At 35.8% G+C, this 25,208-nt stretch overlaps 1 protein-coding gene across 3 annotated transcripts in view; it reads right to left on the bottom strand.

The window, feature by feature from the left end:
• Window positions 1–5,806: 5,806 nt before the first annotated feature.
• Window positions 5,807–25,208, bottom strand: part of Ppm1b (protein phosphatase, Mg2+/Mn2+ dependent 1B) — a 41,151-nt gene continuing 21,749 nt past the window's right edge. The window contains exons 6-7 of one of the 3 annotated variants that reach the window (XM_010611504.3): window positions 6,669–6,714; window positions 5,807–5,985 (exon numbers count right to left, since the gene is read on the bottom strand). In XM_010611504.3, coding sequence (XP_010609806.1) covers window positions 6,688–6,714 — 27 coding nt within the window. In that variant the 3' untranslated portion in view covers window positions 5,807–5,985; window positions 6,669–6,687. Of the gene's footprint in view, window positions 5,986–6,668; window positions 6,715–18,214; window positions 20,070–21,149; window positions 21,922–25,208 lie in introns of those variants that run through there. The other 2 variants (XM_010611503.3, XM_010611500.2) reach the window with 2 other exon arrangements.

The raw sequence follows: 25,208 nt of genomic DNA, 5'->3' as shown, positions 1-25,208 counted from the left end.
TTTTTTTTTTTTTTTTTTTGGTACTGGGTATCGAACTCTGGACTTTGTGCTTTGTGAGGCAGGCGACAGCACCACTGAGCTAAATCCCAGCTCTCTATGTCATTCTTGTGTACTATAAGGGAGACAAAGATTGATTCTACTTTCGTGGTTGGTGTGGTTGCATATGACTATGCATGTGTTCCAGAACCATATCTTAAATAGATTTTCTTTTCTTCCCTGGGGTTCTTCTGTCATCTTTGTTTAAACCCAAGTGACCATACACGGGTGGGTCTCTTTCTGGACTCACTATGTTCCATTGCTATATAGAGCCCGACACCAAACCACATGTCTTTTTATTTTTACTTTTTGAAACAGGGTCTCACTATGTAGCTCAGGCTGGCTTTAAATTCACCATGTTACCCAGGCTGGCACTGAACTCATGGCAATCCTCCTGCCTCAGCCAGAGATTACAGATGTGCATCACCACACCTCGCCATATTGTCTTAATTACTGTAGCTTTGTAAGTTATTTTTACAACCAAATGGTACAGACCCTCTAACTTATTCTTTCTCTATCAAAGTTATTTCAGCTACTCAAGCATTTTCCTATAAATTTTAAAATCAGCTTATCAAATTCTACCAAAAAATGGCTGCTAGGATTTTGATTAGGATTTAATCTATAAATCAGCTTAATTTATAGATATAAAATATGTAAGGATGGGTGCAGAGTTACATTTCAATAGGGGATAACTTAGCCTCATTACTAAGTTCCCACTCTTAAGGATTCATTTCCTGGTGCTCTTTGAATGTGAAGTTGTTTTGTTCTGGGTTATGGAACACAAAGTGCTCTCTAAGCTGTGTGTGTCCTGAAAATTGTTCTGCCTACTCATTTCTTGAGATTGTTTCGGGCCTCAGATGATTTCTTCTCACACAAATCTTTGTTTCATGATGTATTTGCCTGGTTTGGGGGTTGTATAATGTGGGAGAGTAGATCAATCCCTATTTCTCTATCTTGGATATTTGTGAAGTCACTTGCTTGACATTTACTATAGTTACTTTATACATATCTGTCCACCTATGCATCCTTCTGTTTATCAGGCCATTTTAGTTTTTGTGTTTTTGTGGTGGTTGGAATCAAAGTCAGGGCCTTGTACATGCAAGGAAAGTACTCTGCCATTAAACCACCATCTACAGCTCCAAATTACTTCTTCATGTGTTTTAAAATATACTGCAGGGCCGGGGATGTAGCTCAGTGATTCCACTGCCTGCTTCACAAGTGTGAGATCCCAAATTCGATCCCCAGAACCAAAAAATAAAATAAAATAAAATAAATTGCAAATACCCAACTTTCCTCCTAAACACTTCAGCAAGCATATCATTAAAGTCATATTTGTTTATAAATTTTATCTTTTGAGGTAAAATTTATATCCGATGGAATATGTGAATACGTACTACATTTTGGCAAATGCATACACCTGCATAATCCAAACCTCTTACGAAGATACCAAATATGCCTGTCATCCCAGAAAGTTTCCTTCTGCCTCCTCTTAATCTCCCCTACTGAGATACCATGTTGTGCTAATCATTTTCCACCATGAATTATTTTGCTTTAAAAAAAAAATTAAATGTAATCACAATCATGTGGTATATACCCTGTTGTAAAGCCTCTTTTATTTGGCATGTTTTGAGATGCATCCATGTTATTGCACATATTGATAGTTCTTTTTTTAGCCTGGAGAGAATTTTCCTGTATGATTACACAACAGTTTACCTGTTGTTAAGTGAACTTTATCAGAGGCCTTTGGTTTGGACTGCGCTCCTGTACTAGTCTCAACAGACCAAATCAAAATGGAGTTAATTCACGGTAAGTTCCATATCACCAAGCCAGAATTATTTATCTGTCATCTTGAGACACCAGGAGAGTAATAATACCAAATTCCCAAACAGGACAGGTTCAGTTGGCATGGTAATGAAGTTCTCTGCTTTAATCATTACAAGGAAAATAACTTGAAGAAAGCCAATCTTCTTTTTGTCCTTTTTCTGCTTTCTTCTGCCCTTCTCCATCTATAAAGCCATTTCTCCTCTACTGAGCTCATTAGAAGAGTAATTCTATTTTATAGACTGAAGTGTTGCCCAATTCTAGAATCACAAGTAAAAGTCAGTTAAGATTCCTAACCAAATTTATTTTTTTCTTTTGACCCTACTCTACTGATGAACACCTGGGTTGTTTCCCTCTTGACTTTATGAATAGAATTGCTCTTTATTCTATTCATATAGCTTTTATTTATTTAGGTACCAGGGATCAAACTCAGGACCTTGCACTTGTGAGGCAGGTGGCAGAACCACTGAGCTAAATCCCCAGACCCCTATTCATACATTCTTGTACCAACCCTTTCTCTACAAATATATTTTATTTCCCCAAGGTAAATGCCTAGTAGTGGAATTGATGGGCTACAATACAGGTGTATACTTATTTCATAAGAAACCCCAAATGCTTCTAAAGTGGTCATTTCCATTTCCATCAATGATGCCAATGGTTTCAGTTGTTACTTGTCTTTGCCAGCATATGGTGTTGCCATTTCTAGTGTGAGGATCTATCTTTCCTGAAGCTTGTGTTTGAATCACTATTGGTTTTCCCTGTCCAGTTTCTTAATATGGATGCATCTTTCCCAAACAGTGGAACCTGTTTTTCCTGCTCTGAAGAATGGCTGACTGTGGCAGAAATGGCCAGTTGTCTTTATCTTCCATAGTAACTGCACTGTGGCCAGGGCACCCATGCAGTGGGTGATAACACTTTGTCAGCCCCACATCTTGCACTTATAGCAAGATTGGTCATGCGACTCTGTCTCATCTACTATGTGGGAACAGAGCCAAAGTGCACACCTTCAGGAAGGAGCACCTTCTTCCTCTTTGGCTTATGGATACAGACAACAGATGGACAAAGCTCAGACCTAATATATCATCCAGTTTTTCAGAGAAGTTCACTGACTTGGAATACTTGGGCTGAACCATAATACCTGAGCAAGAATTAAATTTCTATTATGTTTGAACCATTACAAATTTGATTCTGTTCCTTACAGCAGATCGATCAGCTTACTGCAACTTAATGACTGCCCCCACACACACCAGGGATAGAACTCAAGACCCTGCATTTGCCAGGCAGGTGGGGCGCCACTGAGGCACACCCCACCTCCACCCCCATCCCACCCTGGCTGCCTATTTCTTAAAGGTGCCTCCTCCCCAAAAGTGATTTCCCCCGCATAGAACATGTAATCTACATTTTAGTTCAGATTTTCCAAAGCATGTTCACCACATCTACTCAACTATTTTCAGGTGTTCTACTAACACACAGAAACCTCGCATAAATGAATCTGAGGGTTATTGCACGAACCAAGGTCTTTGGTTAAAAAGAACTTTTTTCAGCCTGTGGGCTCAGGCTCTCTATCCTCCAGCACTGGCCCTTGGGCTTTCCTATGCAGACCCTTTCCATCACAGATTCCTCAGCCTCCCCATACAGGCTTCTAAGCTAAGTGACACTGCCATGGGCTCTAGGCCTTTGGCTGTATTCCTCCATTCTCTACAGCATGGACAAATCTTTTGAACTGTTCTACCTTTTACTCTGTAGGTAGATGCTATCAGCTAAACTTCTACATTTTTGTGTGTAGAGCACGTGGAGTCTTTTGAGGAGCCCTGCCCCAGCCCTGCAAGCTCTTATAAGTACTATTACTCTGGAATTTTAAATAAAAAAGCACTACCTAGAAAAAAGAATGAGCATTCTGCTACCTATAAATGTTCAGTTTTGTGTTAAGATGGAGAAAATCAGAGTACAGACTTTCTGTAGATGGGAAGGGATAAGGGAGAGGGGCGGGAGTGGAGGATGAAAGGAAATAAAAAGGACTAAAATGCAACATGTATATGTACTAACACCTCACAATGAACGTATGCATTATGTATTCAATCATTATGAATGTAAAAAAGCAAAAGAAAATGAGAATATATTTGAGAAGAGTGCCCTAGATGGTAAATACAGGTGAAGGCTGGGAACCATCATAATAGCTGTGACTAAATGTCTGCCCCAAGACTTACCAAAGGAAATGTGGGGAAGAAACAGAGAAGCAACTAGGACAGGCTCAGCTGCCCAAGGATGGAAGCCGACTTCTGCCTTGAAATGGACCAGACCTGGGAGGGACCACTTGCATTCAGGTTATTTTCCAGTGTTGAGATTCCACAAATACACATTCAAAGACCTATTCAAGTGTAACATTTATTTCTCTTATCTCTGAAAAACACACAAATAACAAACCTTCAAAACTATGTAAAACTACAAAACATGCAGTTTGCTTTTTACTGGCCATCTTATTTCTCAAATGAACAGGCAAGCAGTTGTGTGCTATTTGGGGAAATAAAATCAGTCTAGGAAGTATGGTTTATTTTGGCATATTTTTTCTTACATTAAGGCAAAGGGTATTGACATGTATGTTTCTGACAGGGAAAGAAACATACTAATGTACTCTAATAGGAAACAGTCTGTCTTAACTGCCAGATTAATGTGCACAACACCCTGAAAAGACAAAAGCACAATCTATATGTGCATATATATAGTGTGTGTGCATATATATAAATATGTTGGTGTGTAAAGATATATTCATGATTAGAAAGGTATTCTTTTTCAAACATAACGTTACATAGTTAACCTTCCAGCATTTAACTGATAGTTAACTGATAGATTAACTGATAGTTTAACTGATAGTTTTATGATTGGTTACCCCTAACTACCTGAAACATATGGAAAGCACCTAATCCTAATGAATTCCAATTTTGTCATAAAGATAAGTCTTAGTAGAAGAAAAGCCGGCTGAGATTTCAATGTCTATTTCAACATTCACTCTCAGATTTAAAAAAGATATGAATAAATCCATCTAACACACTAAAGAAGTTTGTTATTCCATAGAACTATATGACAATTATCCAAGGATCCAAAAATCAAAGTTGTCCATAAGAGATTATTTACTAGTCTTCAAAATGGCTGTTATATACTTTTCTGATTACTTATATCAATTTTCCTTGAAATAACAAGTATTAACTATGGTGTATCTTTTGTGCTCAGGACCAAAGATGAGGTCCTTTTTTCTTACCATACTTCTTGCAGTGTGCAGTCTCAAAGTGAGAATACCATCTCTCAGAAAGGGAATGTATACAGTTCCTGGATAGGGTTCCTGGATGGAGTAACTGCTTACCACTCTCTGATTATAAAAGTATATTAACAAATGGAATTACAATAAAAGTACAAAAGGGGGGCTTACCTAGGTGATGTATTGTCTCAAAGCACAATCTTTTAGCCATCTGGAAGAGTGCTTATGAGAAAATATTTGAGACAATCCTTGTCTGACCTAGTAATTATTATTTTCTGTATTCTTCAATCTAGGTCTTGGGAGTCACCTAAATTAAGCCAAAAGGGTCTAATTTAAGACAGTCATTAAGTTTTGCACTGATGTAGAACAAGCTGGTTACAAACCTACTTCCTTTTATATTAAATTTAAAACTACTTTATTTCAGAAGAGATCTAGGTATGATACAAAGCAGAATCAAGGTGTTTTTCTACAAACATTTAGAAATCCACTAACTTCTAATTTATATGACACTTTCAGGGGAAGGAAAACAATCACATTAAAGTCGGCCTTTTATCACAGAGTCCCTAGAATAAAATTACAGTGCTACCAAGAAGCCACAGGTGTTTATTGCATGGAGAGGGAAAAGGTGAATTTGAAGGGCATAATGACAGCTCTTCTCTACCGCCACAAATTTAAGGGCAATTAATAGCAGAACAAACTCTACATTATGTAACCTTGGGCTCATTTCTGTTCCAGGTTTATGGATTTAAAGGGGGGCGGGCAAATCAACACAAAACCACCTTTTTGTCCTTGTACTTCTTTGGCAGACCAGCCAGCCACTGCCTTGTCACAGAGTTCTCAGCAGGTTTGCACTGAGACATGCCCAAGACTGCCATCTGGTGGGAATGACAGAAATTGAAATGATTTTTTTGGTAAGTGTATAAAGCCAATTGTCTACTAAGAAAGTATCAACTTTGAGAGTAGGGAGAGTGTTCATTCATAGCAGCAATAAGAACTATAAAATAAGCAATGAATTTAATAAAGATATAGACCGTATTGAGAAAACTGTAAAAGCATACTGGGAGCATTATAAACAGACTTCTGCAAAAGAAAAGTTGTAGCGTGTTCCTAAAATAGGACTCATTCTCTATACAGCCTCCGAATTAATCTATATGGACACAATCATCATTTTAACAAGATTTTTATTTGGTGGAGAAATATTGGCCATTTTATTCAAAAATTTGTTCTGAAGGAAGAAGCATACTCATGTTTCCTAAGAGTATGAATAAGGGGCATTTTCCCTACCAGATAATAAATAAAATGCATAACAAAACCAAGATAGTTAAGATGGCATGGAATTGATAATAAAATGCCCATAAAATACATGTCTATACAGGAATAGAATAACGGGCATTTCCAAAGAATAGGAAAACACTGATTTATATAGTAGCTGGCATAACGGGATAATGAAAAAAGTTAAGAATTACACTACATTTTTAACCTATAAGTTCCTGTCATATTATAGAAATATTTATTTAAAAGTGTAAAATCAGAAGAGAAAAATAATATATTTACTTACTCATAATGTGAAAAAACAGTCACTGTATACAACTGAAGACAGGATACTGTTAAAGAAAATTACAAAGTTCTAAATTTTTTGAATGTTATTTCTCAAAATTCATCAAATTATTACATTAAAGCAAGTATGTAAACTTTACTTCAATTTTTTTCTCATTGAGTTTATTGGTACATTTTAGGTATACAGTACAGTTAAATTCATTATTAGGATCTTGTACTTTACATGACAGATCTTGGTTCTCATTTTTTCCCCTTGTCCCTGCCCTCCCTTCACCCACTCCTCCCCTCCCCATTTACAAACATTTTATTTCCATTTTTTCATTTTACTTCAATTTTTTAAAAGCAGAACAGACCCCATTATATTTGATTTAGAAGGGAAGAGGGTATATTTTTTGATCAAGGAGAACTTTCCAATAATCTTCACATCAGAGCATTTTATCCTCTCTCCAATCACAGTGAATTGAAAGCCCTTATTCTGCGTATAGGAAAAGCAAGGACAGAAAAAGTTGTGTAAGAAAAAGTACAGAGGGTCTAGATGCCCCCCCAAAGCCTCATGTGGTCATAGGCTGGATCTATAGTAAAAGGGGCAGGGAGACACTGTTAAGTCTCTTATTACCTTTGGTGCCTTGTGTGTACCATGTTGGTTCTGCTCTGCCAGGCTTGTTTGTCGTCCCTGCCTTGGAGTGGGCCGATTATGGACTGAAACCTCTACGAACTGTAAGTCACATAAGCCCCTTCCGAGAGAGACAGAGAGAGAGAGAGAGAGAGAGAGAGAACCAAAACAGAGTATCACAACATAAGATTTGGGTGGCAGAGATATAGGGTGGGGTGTGTGCCTGGGGAACCTATGATATTGAGCTTGTGGTTTTTCAGGAATTTGGTCACTTCCTATGGAAAGAGGTTTTCTTCTTAGTCCCATCCCTCAATATCCTTCATTTACAACAACAAACTATAAGCAGTATCACATTATTGAAAGGCACATGATGAGCAGGAGAAAATAACTCATGACATATGGAATGCATTAATGGTTAATTTCTTTTAAAAAAGTGCCCTCACAAATAAAAAAGAAAACTAATGTGTAAATAGAAAATATATATGAACATTCTTTAACAAAAGATGACATATAACTAGCTAAATATTAGACATAAAGTTCACTCACTAGTAAACAAATAACTAAAAATTAGACCAAGGAAATGCTTTGTTAAAATACCACCAGACTGGGTTAGGGATTTAGCTCAGTGGTTCCACTACTTGCCTTGCAAGCACAAGGTCCCAAGTTCGATCCCCAGTACCCCCCCCCGGCAAAAAAAAACCACCAGACATTGCCAGACAATGCAACATTGCAATGCAACATTGGGGGGAAAGTGGGAAGGATGAGCTCTCATCTATGCTGTACAGGTTACAAACTGACACCCTCTTTGTGATGCGTGGAAGACAATTGTGAAAGGCAATTTAGAATCATGAACTGATTTTTTTTAATGTTTAAATTCAAACCTAGAAATCCATGCATATAGAAAATTTTAAAATGGAATTCTTTATCTATTACCCGAATTTCACTGATGTTAACATTTTGATACCTTTTTTTTTTTTTTTTTTTTTTAAGACAGGGTCTTGCTAAGTAGCTACATTGCCCAGGCTGGGTTTGAATTTGCAATCCTCCTGCCTCAGTCTCCCAGAGTGCTGGATTATAGGTGTATGCTACCATTCCAGGCTGTCTTTCTCATTTTGTAAGGGAAAATAAAAACCCCACTTTTCCCCATGACTCCTAAGAAGTAACCACTGTTCTAAAGTTAATTTGCACTATTCCTGTTCCTATCTTAATACATCCACATTATGTACTCATAAATTGCATGTTTCATCAACTCTAAGATTCCATTATTCTATGTACCACATTTTTATGTATCATAAAAATGCTGCCAAATAAAAACTATGAAATGGTACTTTATCAACACATTCATTTTATGCTTAACTTAGCAGTTTTGTTTCATTTTAGGAGACAGGGTCTTGCTATATAATTCAAGGTGGCCTCAAACTCACTATGTAGCCTGGGCTGGTCTTAAATGGTGATCTTCCTGCTTCAGGCTACTGAGTGCTGGGATTGTAGATGTGTGCTACCTCACCCAGCTAAGCTATAACAGGTGTTTTGGCTTTTTTTTTTTTTTTCTGGTATAGGGGATCAAACTCAGGACCTTGCGCTTGCAAGGTAGGCACAGCACCATTAAGCTAAATCCCCAACCCAGTAGTTATAACAGGTTTTAAAGGCTAAGACCTTTTAAAGATCTTAATGCTGCTCTGTGTTTCATGTGCTAAAGCAGTGTAGTCATAACACACATACTCACAATAGTGTACAAGCTTCAACTATGAACTGAAATGTGGATCAGTGTGGCCGGGTTGGTAGAAGACTGTGATGGGTGCCTGGCCAATTAGCTGTTAAGATGCCAATGACTCAGATGCTTGCCAATATCAAAGATTTTTAAATGAGTACATTTTAGAGACAAACTTTTACATAAGAAATCCCTTTATAACTTGCTTTATTTCTCTCAGCCTTGTATCTTCAAAGTATTTATTAAAAGATGCCACTGCCTAAGGAAGTGAAGCTAAAAAGCAACAAGCAGCTCCCAGAGCTCAGTGCTGTCCTAGCCCAGCCCTTCCTTCATTTCATTAAGCTGTCCAGAAAAAACTGTTCTACCCTAAAGGAAGATAGCAGGCTCCCAAGTTATTCTTCCTTGGTAACATCCACCCCAAGCCAGGGAAACAGTCACTTCAAAGGCCCAGTAATTCACACAGTAATCAGCTGGAACTAGAGGGAGGCGTTTACCTTGAGAACAAAATTTAAGCAGGGGGAATCAAAATATTTTAATGTAACATCTAAAGAAGCCAAAGCAAATGCAATGTTACGATGAATATCAGCATTTTAAATAATGACTTATCATTACTGAATTTCCCTTTTACCTCAAGCTCCAACATATCTTGGCACAGCATTGTTACAGACTCAGCCTTAGAGGGGAAGGGAAGGGGTTCTGGTAAAGTGAGGGAGAATCATGGCATCACACTACAGTTTAAAATGTAAATATACAAGTACAACACATAAAGCATTTATCATCGAGAGGTGAGCAATTTTCACTATTAGATCTCCAAATGAATTCAAACTGTTAAGAATTAGAATAAATTATTTTGTATTAAAAGGAATTAGATGTAAGTAAAATAGAATACCTGCAGCCCAGAATTAGCACTTACGAGACTACAGTAACTAAGATGGTATGGTATCTGCCCAAGGTTAAGACAAAAAGACAACAGAATATGGACACTAGAAATGTCACGTGGTTGGGAAATTGGTATTTGACAGTGGTAGCATTGTTGGCACAATTTGCCAGATGTATGAAAAAATTCCTTAGTTCATACAGTATGCAACAGCAAATTCAAGGTTAATTTAAAATTAAATATTTATGTTTGAGAGGTGAACAAAGACTTTTTCAAATGCTGCTAGAACAGACGAGGGACAACCAACTGTCCACTGCCGAGGATTCTACTACAGATGCAGGAGTGTCCTCATACTTTGTCTGACTGGAGCAGCCAAGAATGGAAGAACAGTGGAGAAAACCTGGAGGAAGCTGGGCATGGTGGCACATGTCTAATACCACCGCTGCTGGAGGCTGAGGTAGGATTGCAAATCGGAGCCCAGCCTGGGCAATTTAGCAACTTAGTGAGATTATGTCGCAAAACAAATAATAGGGCCAGGAATGTAGCTCAGTACAAAAGTTCAATCTTCTGTACTGCACAGCAACAAACACACACATATGGTATGGTATCACACACACACCACACCCTACACCCCAAAACATAAAACACAAAAAGGAAAAAAGCAAGGTAACAGAATTTTTAAAAACCAGGAATAACATCAAAAACAGTAAAGAGCCTGTTTTACTCCAAAGAACTTAGAATTTGAATTTACATAAAAAATGCCCCCTACCGTGCTCATCTGATTTTACCTTTAAAAGTGAAAAGGTTAAGAAAACATCAGACTACATGAAAGGGGGATGATACGTTTCTTAAAAAGAAAAGTAAAAGGTCAAGATTGATAAACAAGAGTCCATATGCTAAGAGAAAACTAACTCATGAAAACAAAAACAGGGTTGCAACTCACAAAGGAAGGATCAGTACACACAATGTATTTAAAAACAAAGTACAACCACTACAGGGACTCACCAGTAGAGTATTTGCCTAGCACATGCGAGGCCTTGGGCTGGAGCTCCAGCACTACAAAACTACTACAAAGGGCAAAGAGACAAATTCAGAAGAAAAATAGGTAAAGGATGTCAGAATTCAGTTTGGAGAAAGCTCAAAGGCTAACACAAGCAGAAACAGATGTCCTCCTCAGAGATAATCAGAAAGACAAACTGTATGAGCTTCGTAAAAATTAGTTTTATGGTCCTGGAAGTTGAACCCAGGGCCTCTGCACCAAGCTACATCCCCAGCCCTTTTATATTTGAGACAGGGTCCCAGTTGCTCAGGTTGAGGTCAAAATTTCAGCCCTCCTACCTCAACCTTCCGAGTTTTGAGATTATAGGAGTATCTGAGACGCTATTACATGCCCATCTGACTGGCAAATTTAATGTTTGACATCAACTATGACTGATGAGACAAGACGGAAGGATAGGAATGTTAGTACTTCTAGTACACATGTAAAATTGTATAATGCTTTTGCTATGTTAACTTGAATTAGAGGCACACACTCCCATGACTTCTTAATTTTATTTCTAGAAAAAACAAGTCTAGAGGAAACATTAGTACCTTCTCAAAGGGTACTCGCCAGGATGTCTGGTACAGTGGTTTAAAGTGTCTTTAGTTGCACTGTCATAGCTGCTTCTATGTCCCAAATCTATTCGAGGATTACATTTTGTGGTCCCTTTGACTTTGGGGAAGAGCCAGAATCTGCAGTGAATAAGGACGCACCATGTTTTTACAAGCGTGCCTTCCCCACAGGATGGCATTAGGCAGCAGCATTTTCCATAGTTTTGATCACACCCTGTAAAGGCAGGGAAGAGGACCTCTAGAAAGAGGCAAGAATGATAACAGTGCGTGAAGCCAGAGCGACTATTTTGAGGGGGATTCAAGGCAATAAATTTCACTATAAGAAAATCTAAAGCACACTTTTTTGATCAGCCTTTGTATACCTCAGTGGGGAGATGGATAACTACATGGTGGAATAGTCACACAATGGAATACTACAGTTTTACTACAATAACTAGCTTGTTTTACACAAAGCAAGAATAGAAAGGCAGTAATGTGAGCAGGTAAATGTAAATCTGAGGAAGCCTGGTATGATAGCGCACGCCTGTAATCGAAGCACTCAGATGAGGCAGGATTGCTGAGTTCAAGGACAGCCTGGGCTACCTAGCAAACTCTTGTCTCAAAAAAACAAACAAAAAGCTTAAAGATGGGGTTAGAAAAAACATAATTTCCTTCCCCATAATATCCCCTAAATAACCACGTGTGGTGGGTGGGGAAGTTTGTGAGATAATGACTGACTTCTTATGGTTATGTTTGAGTCTTTCCAACCCCATTCTCTTTTGCTGCCCTCCTAAACTTATCTAAATCACAATTCTGGGTACAGTACCAAATCCCAAAAATGTAAATATTGCTCACAACTAGCCACATGGCCTACCAATTATCCTTTTTGGTAAGAGTAACTGTCTTGTTTCATTTGTCTGGTCATATATACACTCTCAAAGCCTAGAGATTTCCAAACTTCAAAGTCAAAAGTCTTATTCAAAAGAAACCTTAGATGCAATCTGAACACATAAAATAGAAAACAGGAGAAAGCCTGTAGAGGTTGAAATTTGGTATCCTAGTAATTTACTCTGGAAATAATACACTTTAGAGAGATTGGCCTACATGAAAATTCGTATGACTATTAGTCTATTTTTGGGTTTAAGTAATTTTAAAATATGAAATCTTCATAAAAATTTTAAGTTTCTAAGGAACTTAGGACTCCAGCAATTAAATCTAGCAACTTTCAATTATAGAACGTACTTCAATAGAGCCAAAGCACTATACCTGTCTTATCTGAGGGTGATTTAAAACAGCAAATATTGAATAATATTTAAAATAAGCTTTATATTACTATATTGAATTTATTGGTAATATTGCATGAAAATAAAACCCACTGTCCTCTAAATCATGCTACTATGGAATTTTGTCAAAATAAATAAAAATTTATGCCTTTAAGAGTTAAGACTGAAGCTAAATCACCTCTTCACAATGATTACACAAGTAAAAATAAGTGTAGGGCCAGGGATTTAGCTCAGTGGTTCGGCCGCCTGCCTTGCAAACACAAGGACCTGAGTTCAATTCCCGGAAGCAAAAAAAAAAAAAAAGTGCAAACTTTGAAATAGTAAGGTTTATACTAATAGTAATTAGTATACTTCTTGGATTCTATTGGTCTTTACCTCAAATAAATACCTAAGTATTTTCAATCTAGATGAATGTTATATGGACATAATTAAAATATGCTATATATATTTAATCATTGAAGAAAACCAGTCTCCAACATTATAGACAAGGGTTATTAGTCCTGGGGGAGGGGGAAATTCTAAACTTCTGATTCTATCTATATATAGAAGATTCTTCTGTGCGTCTCCCTAGAGTTGTGGATTCTCAACAGATAGGAGAAATAACTAGTCTCCTAGTTCTAAAATTAAGCACACTCACTTGTAAATTAGAAAAACATGTTACATTTGAGCATGAAATAAAGTGTTAACTAATAGAAGTGTCTGCAGGTAGACTAAAACGAAAATAGAAAATAACAGGCCAGGCAGTAGGAAGTGGTGATCCTGCCCAACAAAGCAATTTACTCTATTAGTAGCTACATCATTATATGCACTTCTCCAAATCACAATGTAATATACACAGATCACCCTAATGGGCAAAAAAGAAACATTTGTGATTGGGTGTAGCTCAGTGCTACAGTGTTTGCCCAATAAAGTCAGGACATTTATTTCACTCCACTGCACTGCAAAGAACAAACACCTGCTTAGCATTTTCTTTAAAGTTTGCAGAGTAACTAAGTAGAACAGGAAAAAAAAAAAAGTAGCCACTGAGCTTTAAAAAAATGACAATTCAAGTGGTTATAATGTCCGCTTAAAAAACTTACCTATAGGCAAGTAATCAGAATTGGATTGAAATTAAATCCTGAAATTAGTCATAATAGTATCTTTCAAATGGATTTCTGCACACCTAGACACCACCTACTGTATTTTTCACTATAGTAGTTTTCACTATTATTTTTTACTAGATAATATTCAGCTTTTCAAACAAAATGTGTTCCAAAAAATGTTTATCCGATGTTTCCTCTGATACTTAAACCAGATAATTTCAAAGTATCAGTGAAGTGCTGAGGATTTAGCTCAGTGGTTTGGCTACCTGCCTCGCAAGCACAAGGTCCCGAATTCAATCCCCAGCACCAAAAGAAAAAAAAAAAAAGAAAAGAAAAGAAAAGGGGAGGGGAGGGAAGGAGAAGAGAGAATGGGGGGGGGAATACCAGTGAAAACAATTGGACAGAGGAAATGAGTTTATTTTTCCCACCTGGTACCAGGTATCGAACTCAGGACCTTGCACTTGCAAGGCAGGCGGCGGCCCCACTGAGCTAAATCCCTGGTCCATGAGTTAAAATTCTTTATGAAAGGGCTAGGTGGGGATTTAGCTCAGTGGGGCCGCCGCCTGCCTTGCAAGTGCAAGTTCCTGAGTTCAATCCCCAGTACCCACCAGTCCCCAGAAAATCTTTATGAAAGCCGGGTATGGTGGCACATGCCTGTAATCCCAGTACTTGGCAAACTGATGGAGGATCACCACAAGTTCGAGGCCAGCCTGGGCTATACAGGGAACTCAAGACCAGCCTGAACTACACGGTGAGACTCTGTCTCCAAAAATAAATTCTTTATGAAAATATAAAGTCAAGAAAACAAAGTACAATTTGGCTAACAAAAGAAATATGATGGACAGTCTAAGGTAAATTTCAATGACAGAAGCTGAATAAAAATTCACATTAACTCAGGTAACATATCTGCTCTGGTTTGTGCATTTTTCAAGGCTCTAGATATTACATTTGTTTTCTGCAAGACTAATTCATAGTCAGAAACAAAAACTTGATTCATATGCTAGAATACTTATTTATATCTTGTTTTGTTCCATCCAAAATTTTAAGCAGTTAACAATGTAATCTAAAGAGGCTCTAATGTTGGGGTAATGTTAAACAATTTCCCCAAACTGTTACTTCCCTTGTGATTAAAATAAGTAATTCTGAAGTCAAATAGGAAAAAGGATCTCCAGGAGCATGACAGCACAAGCATTTTCATACAGGAAGAAAAATTCTTCATAGGTTTTTTTCAATGAATAAACTCCCAAAGAATTTCTACTTTGGGTATTAAGAAATTATGACTCTGGCTGGGCATCGTACCCCCTATAATCCCAGCTACTTGGGAAACTCAGGGAAGAGGAACCCAAGTTCAAGGACAGTCCAGACTATTTAGCAAGACCCTGTGTCAAACAAAATGGTATGGGGTTCAATGTAGGGACACAACATAGGCAAGGCTCCAGCTTCAATCCCCAATACAGCCCAGAGGAAGGGAGAAGAGGGAGAGGAAGGGGAGAAGAGGGGGAGAGGAGAAAGAAAAGAGAGAGCCAATGGGAGGGTGAGGGAGGGGAAGAGGAAGACTGACTCTGGGTCATAAATTGCATTCGGGTTTATAAACTAATGGCACTGGAGCATTTGTTGCTTAGATTGTTTCTCCATCAAAATGAGATGTTATTTTAAAAACAAATCTTAGAAACAACTTAAGATATGAATATCTGCTATAACACCAATAATAAAAGGAGCCCAAAACTGGTAGGTTGCTTTATTTATATATTGGCCATCTTCATTCTAGTTTTACATTTTGCTTGTTTCAAATGCTCTAGGTAGTGTCAGAGAGGCTGACCATGTGAAAAAGAAAACAAAACCCAAACAAATCTCACAGATCTGAAAAGAAAACTGACTTAAGGAAAAATCAGAATTGCAGGCACTTCTGGCTTTCCAAAATCATTGTAAATATTGTAATGTCACACTTAGCACTGGACAAGAAACATCTACATATGAAAGAAATTCAAAGTAAACTTTAAAAAACTTTACACCTTCATGCAAACTTTCCTTAGCTATTTTCATTCAGAAAAATGGAAACACCTTAGAAAAAATAATCGGCATGAAGTACGGTACACTTCATTGATTTTTTAAAAAAGTCCAAGTGCTAACCTTTACCTGGCCAACCTGCCATAACATCTCAATCGTGGTAAATAAACTTAGATTCAAAACAGAATGGAGAAATTTCCAAGGAAATAACACACATCTACAGACCAAGAAATGAAGATGAAAGATTAAAATTTATCTTTACATGCCATATAAAATTGTAACATTAAATCACATTTCTTAAATTTAAATGCATCACAGAAATTGTCTAGAAAAAGTTAATCTTTCACATGACATTAAATTTCCCACCTCGTTTAGCATGCTTTCGAAGTTCCAGAGTTACAGTGAACATCCAGCCACCTCTGGTAAATTTATCACACTTACATGTCTTAAGATGCATTTACTATACCAGACTTGATATTTCATGATAAAGAAGACACAATGAAGCATTCCAAAAAGGCTAGGGGGCAAATGTGAAACACTAGAGATCCCAATGAATCCTCCACAGAGGTCCACAAAATCGAAGCATTTTTCAAAATCTTATATTGTATTTTCACTGCCACATATTAATGGGGAGGAACCGGTTTTAGTTATCAATGCTTCTGATGAAACATTAGAAAATTAATTTTATTAAACTCTGTCCTTGAGTAAATATCTTTTTAATATCACATGGGATAAAATGGTTAGCCCTGCTTCTAAAGCATATCCATATCCATGTGTAATGTTGTCTTTTGTGCTATTATTTGAATTGTGCACTGAACTAGCCACTCTTCACAGAACACTACTGTAAACTTCAAAGAATGACTGACAGGTTATGGTTATTCAGGAGACATTTCCTCTAAAATAAACGAAGCGAGCCTGTCACTTAAGGAAAACAACTGACAATATTTGTTGTCAAAGATAAAATTTTACCTTTCAAAAGAAAATTAGAATTTCGAAAAATCTCTTCCCATCGTGAGCTTGGCAAGCTTCCCAATACTTAGGAGATTTTTGATGAGATCAGTTATATTAACAGAAACTTTTAATCACTGCATAATAATGTGTCAACCTTCAGAAGAACTGCACACTTCAATGAACCAGTCAGTATCTTTCAAATGACCAAAAAACCATGCATAAGAAGAAGAGTCAATCAAAATGCAGGATAAGCTGGGCATGGTAGAGCATGCCTGTAATCCCAGCACTTGGGAGGCTGAGGCAGGAGGATCGCTGAGAGTTCCAGCCTGGGCTACACAGTGAGTTTCAGATCAGTCTCAACTACATAGTGAGACCCTGTCTCAAAAAACAAAAACAAAAACAAAAACAAAAACAAAAACACCAAAAAGCAAACAAAATGCAGGATAGATTCAATGGATTTTAATGTAACAGGGTACAAGGAGTCCTTTGATAAGGTTTCAGACATCACAATCCAACTGAAGCTATTAAAATACTCTCTTCATCTACGTATCTGTGTGACTTCCTCATATTCTTCAACCAATGTGCCACATTGCAACAGATGGAATAAAAAAGCAGATACAAGACTCCAGCCCAACAATAAATGATTTACAAAAATGAAAACCAGTGTCACTTTTTACATACAATCTTTTAGAAGTGGAAAATTATTCTTCATAAAACAATGCTATTTCATAATAGTATAGAAAATCTCCCAATTTTAATTTCTATCCTATTAAGTATCAATAGATATAATCCACAAAAGTAGAAGTTTTGGGACACTCAATTTTTTTTCTTTTGTACCGGGGATTGAACTTGGGTCTTTGCGCTTGCAAGGCAGGCCACCAAACCACTGAGCTAAATCCCTGGCAGGGACACTCAATTCTTAAGTGTAAGTAATCCTGAGAGGAAAATGTTTGAGAATAGTTGGACTAGGGAATGCAGATAAGTAAACACAAAAAATATGGATTTTTCTTTTGTTAAGTCATACATTATTTCTATTTTGAGGGCCACTAACTCTACTGAAATAGATGGCTTTATTTTTTCCCCTCAAGTATTAAAACAGGTGTTTTTGCTTGTTTTTTGAGACACGGTCTTGCTTTGTAGTTCAGGCTGGCCTCAAACTCACTATGTAGCCCAGGCTGGCCCTGGGAAAGAGGCAGGCTGATTTACCTGCCTCTGCCTGCTAAGTAATGGAAGCCACCATGCCGGGGTTTAAAAAAGGGTTTTGGGGGTCCTGGATGTAGCTCAGAGGCACCGTACCTGCCTGGCAAGCACAAGGTACTGAATTCGATCCCTGGTACAAAAGTGTTTTTGGTGTGGAGAAGGAGCTAATTAATATTGTCCTATATGGTTTGGTTAACTCTGCTATGGAGTTGGAATTCATCTATATGGTTTTGTATGGAAATGCTTATACATATGCTAAATACATAAAGTGTTTGAAATAACATTTAAAACTACATTTTTAATTTGGACATGCACACCAAATAGTAATGTCACACTTTTTTTAAATCAATTCTTTATTTAAGTAACAAGTTGGTTATGTTCACTGCATTGTATGAAACATCACAATATCATACTGGAAAGGTACTATCAGTACAGGGTTGGATCAGAGTGGACAATAGGAACAATAATAAACCATTTCTGCATTCTTCATTCCCTATCTTTTAACAACCCCCCAAACCCAGTAAAGGGACAAATAGCTTGTAACACCATCATGTAAAGCACTTTAACTTACAAAGCTAAAATCTAAAGAATAAATATATTGTGGCAGTAATTCCTTTGAGACCAAAAAAATAAGATACACAATAAATCAAGTGATCAGGACAGCTGTCTGTATTCAAATGTGTGGCTCTCCAGAAACAGTTTTAGGAAAATGTTACAGAAAATACCATGAATTCCATTTCACACAGGACCAAATGATGACTCATTTGAACTACACACAAAGGCAATTACAACTTACTGAAACACAATTTAAACATATAGGAAAATGTTTACAAAAGCATCCACAACATGTAAACCATGTATAAATGGATACATTCATGACTTCTCCTACCCCAGTAACTTCTTTTAGATAAATACTTTACTCTTCATGTTCAGTATTAGTTGGACTTAATACATGAAAAACTTAGAGAAAATTTTAAGAAATTCAAGGTTATTGTAAAAATAGAATTAAACTAAATAATCTTCAAGTACCTTATGTGACAACCACTCTGTACCGTGCCCAATGTTATAAAATGAAAGGTTACTGAACCCATGAAAATATCTCTGTAATATTTCCTTAGATCTAAAATAGATAATTTTAATTGTATTTATAGTAATTTCAATGTGATATTCTGAGCTTTTAAAATAACATAGTTAAAAATTATACCAAATGACACAAAACTTCTTGTATCTTAAAAGCTGAAAAAATTAAAACTATAGAAACCCACATGTAAAACAAAAAAATCACAATTTACATTATAAAGGCAAATCTTATTTAAAAGAATTTGCAGGAGTGAGATGTCAAAGCAAATTAAATAGGCATAAATTAATCCATTTGGTTTCAAAAGATTTTCTAGTAAAAGTTGAAGGATATAGTAGATACACGCATAAAATTAGGATTTATATTATTATTGCCAAATACACTCTATCTTGAAGCAAGGCAACAATACAATTTGGACATTATTGGAGAACCCAGTTTGGTAATACAGGTAAAATTGGAAAAAATTAAATAACAATTAATAAATACATATCCTATAGTAAGTTGCTCAAATGAAATTCCAAGCTACAGAACTGCAATAGGCTTCCAACTCTATGAATCAAAAAAAGGAACATCTTATACAATTCTTTACTCTTACATGCTTATATGTTGTGTGCTCTGTTTTTTAAAAAACCATAATGTATCTTCAGAGTATAGCTAACTACATTCCCATGCACCTCAGGCACATTTGTTGATTCGTGGTAAGATAATTCCATTGGTTTCTAGGGCCAAAAGTTCAAATACAGATGTAACCAGTATGCCTGAGGGTGGCAAAAAATACTGTAGTACAGGCAATGCTACGAGTGGCAATTATCAGAAAACACAAATATGAACAAATGATGGGAAATGCTAATGATTTTCTGCTCGTATCACAAAACGTTGGGAATCCACAAGAATATTTTTCCCTTGTATTGAAGAAAATTGTGATTAAAAGTTTTTCCCCCAATTCTCAGAATCAAAAGCATTTTAGAAGGTTTATAAGGCTACCATGAGTCTTCTAGATCTCCAGCACCCTACAGAAAGAGAAAAGGAAGAATATTATTATTATTTACCTATACTACTTCCAGGTTGGACTGAATTTCAAAAGAACAAAAATTAGGTGAACAAATTACCTGCCTTTCTTTGTCTGAAAAGGTACTTTTATAGAGAGGTGTGTGTACTGTACATTGTGTGGATACACAGGTATCTATCTAATATAGAAAGATAACTGGCCGGGGTTTTTCTCCCTTCTCCACCAAATGCCTTCCTCTTTCTCAAAACACTTACAAATATTCTGGCATTTGAAAAATAGATCAAGACATCAGCTACAAAATCTGAAGATTCCAAAGTCTAAAATTATGATAACGTAAGCAACTTTAAATATATAATATGCAAACAGCAAGAGGAAAAGTCAATGTTCTACAGTTTAAAAAACTTTTCTAAAACTTTCCCTGCAATATCCATCTATAATTTTAGAATGTCTTCACAAAAAGAAAACTCATCTATTTTTAAAACAGCCCATAATTCTTGCATTTATTAATATTTGATAATACTTGTAAGAAAAACTGATAATGTCGCAATCTTCAAAATGCTCATGTGACAATTTTCTCACATGTTTACATGTGCCCACACTGTCTGGAGATGAGTATTTTGTATCAAAGAGGGGGTATAAACAGAATTCACTTTGAGTAAGACTTACATATTTTATATTTTTTTCTTTTTGTTAATGAAAAAAGCTAAGTCAAAAGTTTGCTAAATTTAATATAAATGCAAATGAATTTCTAATGAGTAGTTTTCTAAAATCCCAAACCTGGTTGTCAAAAAAAAAATTAAAGAATAAGTACAACATGCATAGATTATTCCATATCACATGCTTTATTTGGGACTTATAATTTCATTCTAAACACTTGTTTGACATACATTTCGATATGTATAGTTAGGCTATACAGAATATACAAACCAAAGATGTATGAATAATACATAGATTTTTCAAAAATTATGTTTCATAAAGAATACAAAGAAAGGAAAAACCACACATCCAGTATCTCATAACTTCTAAAAATAAAACTACAGAGATATAAAATATAAACAAATTAAACAACACAGAAATTATCAACCTTGAAAGAAAAATTACACACCAGTAGCAGTCATTCTTTGAGGGGCTAAAGTTATTAAAGAGAACACAGATTTTATTACAAAGCTAACTGTGAGTATACTAATATATAAAATAAAAGCAGTATAATTCTACATCAACAAGTTTTTCCACAATGTAATCTCTTTAATCAGTAATCTTTAATCTTATCTAGTATAAATTTACTGACTTTAATAATTGGCAACCTAGTATCTGTCATACAGTGTAAATGACATATAATTTCATTAAATCCAAAGTACTATAAATAGTTAATTTTTAAAACTATCTCATAAAGGTGTATGCAAAGGCCTTTTTAAAAAACAAGGCTATATATGAATATAATAAAACTAGTTTTCCATGATTCGAATAACAAAATGGTTATATAAATACACACATTATACTTCCTAGTAAATCAAATCAAAGATCACAAAAATATTATGCGAAAGAAGTCATATTTTTTCACCACTCATCTTTGTCCCTGCATCTTCATTAGAGCTGTCTAAGTCAGCAAGACCACTTTCTGATTCAGTATGGCTTTCCTGCATTGTTGCTAGATTTCCAGCATCAATGTTCGAAGAAGTAGCTGCAGCAGCTGGGTCAGCAGGGCTTTCTTCTCCCTCTACTTTAGCTAGCCTGTAACTAGTCAGCATCTCCTCCAGAAGTTGTCGGTAGTTTCCCCTATGATTAATTCTCATTTGCCTGAGAGCTTCCACCAATTTCCCCTGTGATCCACTTTCCTCTGCTTCATCGGAGGCCTTTTTTTAAGATTCAAGACCCCAGTGTCAGTAGACAAACTAGGATATCACATGTATTTCATAACATATTACACAAAATTCTCATTTTTCTACATGAGTAATATAGTCGAAGCACAAGAACATTTTATCAAATAAGTATAAATTCTTACCTGGGAGAATTAATAAAAATTTCTAATTACAATACTTTGAAAGTCATTCTTAACAAAATACCATTAACTATTTTATGTTTTATTTCAATTGGTACTTGAAATGTAATTTGAAGTTTCCTGTGCTTTTAGAAATAAATAGCAATATAAGCATTTCCTAAAAGTGACTTGTTTAAAAAAATTGGCTATAATGAAAAGGAAATTAGTCTTTAAAGCAAGAAAAAGGATTAAGAAAATCAGGCCATCAGAACATTAGTTTCTTCATTTCTGCTAAACGCTAAGTAGGAAAGAAGATACAAACTGTAAAACTATATGAATTAAACTGGATTTCTGGAAGATTTAAAACCCTTTGAGGGTAACAATTTTATTTACTCTTGTCTCTCAATGCAGTATTTTAATAAAAATCTCTAGATAAAATACACAGGTTATTTTAAATACTAAATATATTAATATGAATAGAAAAATACTGAATCCTTTTATGTTTTATTAAATTCTGGAAAACTCACAGGTTTCTACAATAATAGCTACTTCATCGTGTCAGTAGAACAAGCTATCATCCAAGGAGGCCATAATTAAATTGATAAACTAAAATCAAGACAACTCTACATTATGTGCCTCCTAAGTGAGGCATTATAAAGTATGGTGGTCCCACATTTGTGCCAAAAAATGTTTAATATGAATCTAATAAAGCTAACTTCCCATTTACAGGAAGAAGATCAAGTTAAAGGACACAATAAGAAAACAATTACAAAAATCCAGAAAGCAGGCCCTCCTATTAAAAAACAGGCTCAGATTCCTCAAAGTAAGTGTAAGGACAAAAAGTGGTGGTGGTGTGGTAGGGGGAGAGTGATTAAAAATCTGTTTTACGTGCTTCACTACTGAGTTAACCGGATTAGACCACTCTTCAAAACAAAAACCCTTCTAATCATTCTAGGCACAACTAGGGAAATTTGGACTCACTATTACACGATATTACGAAATTAATTATTAAATTTCCTAGGTATAATAATAGCATTATGACTATGTAGAAAAATGTCCTCGTTTTTAAAAGCTGAAAGCTGCAATGTCTAGAGGTAAACTATTAAGGTGTGTACGATTTGCTTTCAGAGTTAAGCCAAAAGATAAAAATGGTGTTTATACATATAAACGTATAAAAAGAAAGACAAAGCAACCATGACAAAATTTTAATTCTTGAATCTATGTAGAAAGTATATGGTGATCCTATTATTTTTGCAAAATTTATTATGTAGAGTGACCACAACAAAATATGTTCTCTGTTAAAACTTTTCCCCATACCTTTTCCCTATAGTAGGAAAAAAAAGGAGGATCCTTTATTTAAGTTTCTCATTTGAATGTATTCAGGAATGATAAAGATGGATCTATGAGATAAGTGTATACCATCATAAACCTTGTCAGTCTTTTTTTTTTGGTACTGGGAATTGAACTCCGGTCCTTGCGCTTGCAAGGCAGTTGGCGGAACTGAGCAAAATCCCCAGCAAACCTTGTCAGTCTTTAATGAGGGGTTCCAAAAGGAAGTGCTCTAATTTATGGGGGCCTAAGATGCCTACTTTTACCCTAAAACAAACAAAATAACCTCCCCCTTTTTAAAACTGTAGGATATTAGTGGGGGATTTTGCTTAGTGGCGCCACACTTGCCTCACAAGAACAAGGTCCTGAGTTCAATCCCCAGTTCCAGGAAAAAAAAAAGTAGGATTTAAAACAATATCTACTTCAAATGAACAGCTGAGTTAGATGTAGAAGTGAATGTCAATCCTGGTTTCACATTATAATCACTTATAAAGCTTTTAAAATTATACAGATGTCAAATTTCCAGTTCAAGATACAGAGGTGCAGTGGATCTGGGGTATTTTTTCAAAGCCTGTCAGGTAATTCTGATATAGCTAGGGCTGACAATCTCATATAGACCATACTCTTTCTTAGTTATACTTATTGATAAGGTTGGATCAAAAGTTGAGTTTTGTGTTGAGTCCATTTTGTTGGATTCAACAAATCAAGCATTTACCATTCTCCAACTGACTCCTCTATTGTGCAAGTAATCATCTCTAATCCTGTGAATTGCTATAGCTGTAGTAGTTAGGGACATTTTAATGGTGTATTTAAAAAAATACTCTGAAAACAAAACTAGTAACTCGAGAATAGAAGAATTTACCATGGCTAGTATCACAAAGTCACTGGATTGAAAAGAACTTTAGCTAATGATCACATTTAAAAGTAATTTTAACCTTTATGGCAAATTATACTTTCCCACTGTGCTAGACATGTGATGGGTGGGCTGAAACATCTTCCCCAGACATTACATTAGATTTTTCAAAATACCATTACATAATTTTCTCATGAGCTTTTGCTAATATCAGAAGATAAACCTATTATCTAGGTTCCTGAACTTTCTTTACCTGAACTTATAAAGTTCACACAGTTCATGTATTTAAGCAATCAACTCCACCTCCCATCTATATTCACAAATCTCTGTAAACTCTTAAAGATAATTTCACACTCTATTCTATATCCTCCCACCACGTAGGTAAAATAAACAACATTTGTATATATTCTCATTTAATCCTCAGAGATTCTCTATGAAATAAGCTCTAAAGGGCTGGGGATTTCACTCAGTGGTTCCACTGCCTGCTTCGCAAGTGAAAAGTCCCAAGTGATCCCCAGTACAAAAAAAAAAGAAGCAAGCACTAAAAATTGTCATTTTTACCAGAAAGGAAACTAAGGCTCGGAGAGCTCTGTCAGCTACTGCTAATTAGTACAACTCAGATTTGTGTACAGCTGTAATTAACTTCAATATAAATTTGAATGTTCCACTGAATGTATTATGCTAACAGTTCTTGAATGTAAGTGCCTCATAAACCTAACACACTTATTGAGGAAATATTGGTGAAAATAGAAAATTATTTCATCTTGAAATCTATATTATAAACATACAGTAAAGATTAATAAAATTGTAGGAAACACTTTTTCTGACATTTAAAAAAATCAGATGGGATTTTTAAATCTCATGAAGATAAAAAATACAGATAAATCAAGCAAAGAGCAAACTGGGTGAGGGGGATCTAAGCACATTTTAAAAATAAAATTACACTAGTTAATTTTTTTTTTTTTTTTTTTTTTTTTTTT

The sequence above is a fragment of the Fukomys damarensis genome, unplaced genomic scaffold, assembly GCF_012274545.1.
Source record: "Fukomys damarensis isolate Sample0158 unplaced genomic scaffold, DMR_v1.0_HiC HiC_scaffold_2, whole genome shotgun sequence".
NCBI lineage: Eukaryota > Metazoa > Chordata > Mammalia > Rodentia > Bathyergidae > Fukomys > Fukomys damarensis.
This window is presented reverse-complemented; position numbering and strand designations above follow the sequence as displayed.